The sequence below is a fragment of the Chaetodon auriga genome, chromosome 1, assembly GCF_051107435.1.
Source record: "Chaetodon auriga isolate fChaAug3 chromosome 1, fChaAug3.hap1, whole genome shotgun sequence".
NCBI lineage: Eukaryota > Metazoa > Chordata > Actinopteri > Chaetodontiformes > Chaetodontidae > Chaetodon > Chaetodon auriga.
The window spans coordinates 15,830,001-15,835,000 of NC_135074.1; the positions used below are offsets into that span (position 1 = coordinate 15,830,001).

A 5,000-nucleotide genomic window follows, 5' to 3' on the forward strand; every position below is an offset into this window, starting at 1 on the left:
TCCCAAATGATGCTGCGCTTGGAGCATTAGATGGTTTTCCATTCTGGAGGCTTGTTCTTTAAGATCACAGGAAAGTTGAGCAGGTGCCGAGGAAACGGTGGTTGGGATAAGCATTGAACACTGTTGCTCACAGGAATATTTAAAATGGATTACCAAAACCTGCTAAATTCAGATTCTCAATTTGCAGCATCAGAACTGTTGAAAAACCAAAGCTGGTTACCTCCTTGTCTCTATTATCACCACCATCAGGCCCACCTGCTGCTTAAAGCCCAGTGAGCTTCTGCATCCCACTCCACACCTCATTCACACTAGTCCGCTGCAGTTTGTCTTTCACTCTCCCACTTTCAGGTGTGTTTTCCTCCTTTATTTTCCTACAATCTACAAATCCCAGTGTGTTAGGGCAAAACAAGTCTGCAGCAAATGCACAGATTTCTGTGACCAGCCGTTGGTAGGCTGCTGCTGAGCTACATACCTTTATTGAGGTGAAGAAATGCATGGTGTTCTTTTTAACTGCAGCCTACACTTCAATTTGTCTTCCACATAAAATATCAGGTCAAGTTAGTCAGAGTAGATGGATGAGGAAAATCACTCGATATTACCATAACGGTACTGGGCTGCTGGATTTTTAATTATGTAACTATCAGGGTGAGGTATGACATCAGACACAGCTGAAGGTGGGATGTAAACAATGTGAGCAAGCTGTTGAAAATTCCTGCAGTAAGTAGCAGGACTTGCTACAGATATTTGCCTTCCTGTTAGATGCCACAGCTTCTCTTTATACTGCCTTCTCTTTATCAGTCAGCGCTATCGGGAAGCCTTCCAGCACAGTAATTTGCCTTGTAGCCACGCCTGTGGAACACATTATGCTTTGTTCCTGATATTGGCTCTGACTTTTTGCCAGTGACCTCACGTTTTGCATGACTGTAGATAAACTGTAGGGCTTTAAATTTCCCTCCGTTTTCTCTTAGGTCGAACTGCGTGCACGTCCCTCCCCTGCACTTTTCACCTCAGATGGTGAATCCCTGTGTTCAGAAGCTCCTAAGATTAAACCAACATTATACGCAATAGTCTAGCGTGTCAGTGTGCGTCTGTCTGTGAGTGATTTGCAGCTGTTAATGCCTTTGTTTACCTCTATTTCACTGTTGATAATCCGTTCACACCCACCTGCCACCCCCAAGACACCTCTCCATGTTTCAGATTCTTCCTTCACATCACCAAATTGCTGCTTGAATGCATCTATCTGTCTCTCTTGCCAATATCTCTTTCCTGCTCTCTGGCTTGTTGTGGGATAACAGGACCACTAGGGGTGATTCTCTCCGCTAACTACCCCCAGACTTGCACTCTGTAACTAAATCTCACAGTCCCTTTCTATCTCTCTTTTGCTCTTTCACCATCTCCAGCTACCTGTGGAGAGGGTAAAAGAGCAATATCAATGGTCCCCCGGGGGTAATTCTCTCTCTCCTAACCAATCTTCGCCATACTTCCCATCACTAACTAACTCTCTTCCGCTCTGCCTACCTGTGGGGGTAATATGAGTGGTCAATCAGGGGTGATTCTCTTTCCAAATTACCCCAAGCCCAATGCTGTGTAATCATCTTTCTCTCTCCCTGTCTCTCACTCTCTGTCCGTCTCCAGCGACCTGTGGGGGTAACGTCAGCGGCCCTTCTGGAGTAATTCTGTCTCCTAACTACCCCCAGCCTTACCCCCCTGGGAAAGAGTGTGATTGGAGAGTCAGGGTCAACCCTGACTTTGTCATTGCTCTCATCTTCAAAAGGTAAGCCACTTAAATTTAAAACATTGTTCTGTTTCTGTGTGTAATCGGCCACTTGTTCATACTTCAGTATGTACCTTTGTCTTATGTCCTCCAGCCAGGAGTGGAGCTTTTCTGTGCCTGTAGAGACACGGCTGCCTCTCAGCTGGTACTTCTGACATTTTCACTGACTACATTAAAGAATTCTTTTTTCCACTTTAAAGGAGGTGTATACACATAAAGTAACCTGGTAGCTTTATGAGAAACCAACGTTAAATATACACGCTAGAAAACATAATGTGTCATGATGTTGCCGTGATAAAAGTACGATACTGTATGCTGCTACAAACAATGACTATCCTGTCAGGATTTGAAATACACTGATTGAGAATGTGAAATGTTTCTCTGAGAAAATGCATAGTTACTGGCGCATGCCTTCTGATGGTTAATGGATCAGTAATTACAGTTTGCTCAAGATTTAGGTTTTTGTTAGAACAAGTGTTAGTAAGAGATCATAAATAACACCTCCCTACAACAAGAGAGGTGTGTTTCTTCTTAATTTTGAGACAATGTGGCTGCATGAATCACATCAGGGCAGAGAAATGGTCTCACTGATGATATAAAATTTTAATTAGTTTATCCAAATACCTGAGAAAACATCAAAAATTACAAACTTAAAGATTTAGGGGATGTATGGGGGCCCCAAAGCATTTTCTGAAATATGTTTTTCTTCTGGCTCGAATTTAAAAATGTATCACCCTCCGTGGACTTTTTCGTGAGTTTAGTTTCGGTTTATTTTTAAGTGTCGACTTCGCATGACTCACTGTGGCCCCACACAGGGTAAAAAAAAAAATAAAGGGCTGTGCTGCATTGTCAGGGATCAGACCCAGTGTAGCCTGATGTTAATTAAGACGCCGTTAAGGATCATTAAGGTAAGTAAGAAACCCATTTCAGTGGGGAGATTAGTCTGAAACACTACAGTTAAATCCACTTCAAACATAACTAAAGTAGCTTAGTGGTTAGTTTGTGGAGAGATGATCTTTAAAAGCTTCATCTTCAAATTGAGATTAGAATTGTTCTTGACTGCCAGACTTATTTCAAAGCCATTTGGAAGATTTTACTGACTCCTCTGTTGTACAATTTATCTCCACTGACCGCTGGCTCCTCTAAAGGGCCGGTGGGGGTTGCAAGTGATCAGCAACTGCTTCAGTAAGGAATCTTGTTCCAAACCGGGACAACGCAGCAAAATACTATTCCAGCTATCAGCTGAGCTAAAAACAAGGCTTGCCTAGTCTGTTTCAGGCTACATTTTGGCCTTTGTCATGGCTCAAATATTGACATCCTTACAAAAGTTCTTGAAGCAGAACATCTGCAGATTAATTCCACACCCAATATATTATGATCCACAAAAGTCAGGCATAATACAAAATGACTGAATCCCTGTTATTGTTATCTCTGCTGCCATCTTGCCTGTAAGGGTCTAATCTGTAATCTCGTCTGGTGGAGATCTGCTCTCTTCTAGTTTCCTGCATCCTTGAAGACAAATTGATTTGTTCAGGAACTTTTCGAACACCGTATGTTGGCAGAGACACTGTTCTTGCCTTGATTTGGAAAGTGAAATTCAAGAATAAACGAACGGGATTTCTGACTATTTCCACGTTCTGTTTTTTAGTAACGGGGCAGTGTTTATTTACATTTCAAGTCCTGATTGTGTCTCAGTGGTGAATATTTTAAAGGGACAGTGGTGAGGGGCTTATGACTGGAGCAAAAGTGAAGATTGCAGTTTCACATGTAGCAAAGGAGATAAAAGCAAAGCGGACTTTCTCCAGATTGCCAAAGGAGAAAAAATGACCCAATTTTGGTGTCATGTTTTTCAGCTGGAGAGATAATTCCCCTCTGTTGTAACAGTGAGACAGTTTTTATTTTACTTTTAATTGTGTTGTTTTGATATTGGTTGTTTTGTGAATGTTGTGTGTCATTTCTTTGTCATTATTTATCAAATTTTAATGTCGTAATTGTGTTTTATAAACACAGCTCAAATAGACTTCTGTGACCCAATTAGTAATGACTCAGCCTTGAATCACATCTGAATACAGTTCTTTTTTTCTCCGATGAAATATCATATAGTCAATCTATAATTGACTCAGTGGAAAAGGTGCGCTCTTCTCATGAAGGCTGTTTATTCTTGTGGCTGTATGTTTCAGGATGTACAGGTCATCTAAAGTATACCTTCTCAAGGTTGCAGAGGTGCATTCAAGTCTTAACTCTCAACGGATTCTTATGTTACTCTTGTTTACTCTGGAAAGGTTAAGATGCTGTCCCATTTCTGCTCAGTGAGATCTTTATGTTCTTTTTATGACATTTAGTAGCTTTAGCATTCAGACCCAGAATGTATCACTAATGCAAAAGGTATTAGCAAGGATCATTTTAATGCTTTGTCAGTGCAAAAGGGGCTTATGTGCAGTTAAGCCCATTCTGCACCAGATATAAACACAGGGCTTAAACTTGAGCATTCTTCACCCTAATTTTGACTTTGGTAATGATTACGTAAAAAAAAAAAATATGTTGTTGTCAGCCAAATGTCACTAACACCTCCTTCGCCCAAACTGAAGATTGTCTTTTTGTGTCTTAAAGTAAAGGGGCAGGTTCAAAAAAGTGGGGACCGTGAGAGAATTGTGTAAATATGCCAGATTCATTGAACATTTCTGGATTTCATTAACAATAATAACATTTCAATTGATAAAATAAATGTGATTAGATGTTCATCTCAGTGGTAAAAATACACAGAGGACACAGTTCATTGAAAATAAAACAAAAAAAGATTACGCTTTTCTTACGGAACAGAATTATTCAGTATTATTTAGCCTGGACTTTGACTCAGCCATTCCAAAATGTCATTGTTTCTACTTTAAGCACCTGTGGTAAACTGAGGCATGGCAAACCTGTGTGGTGAAGACCAGTGAGAGTTTTAACAGCTTTTGATTGACACTTCACTTGACCAATCACGATTTACCATATGAAGCCTAGCAACGAGACTAGCCAAAAACAGTCTGAGTTGAACAGAAGTTCAAATTTCTCTTCTTCTGTGTAAAGAAGACAGTTGCAAGTTATGCAGGTGACTGGCATGACAGCCAATGATATTCTGAAGATGACGTTGTGCTACTTGGGTGCCTTATCAGTAACAGCAATAACAGTGGGTTCTTTACAGCTAAATCAAGGAATTCAATGCAAATAGGGATATTACACATGA

General features: G+C 40.6%; 1 protein-coding gene across 3 annotated transcripts in view; it reads left to right on the forward strand.

The window, feature by feature from the left end:
• Positions 1-5,000, forward strand: part of LOC143318293 (CUB and sushi domain-containing protein 1) — a 375,208-nt gene that overhangs the window by 280,497 nt on the left and 89,711 nt on the right. For all 3 annotated transcript variants that reach the window (XM_076726460.1, XM_076726469.1, XM_076726479.1), the window contains one exon: positions 1,636-1,774. In XM_076726460.1, coding sequence (XP_076582575.1) covers positions 1,636-1,774 — 139 coding nt within the window. The remainder of the gene's footprint in view (positions 1-1,635; positions 1,775-5,000) is intronic.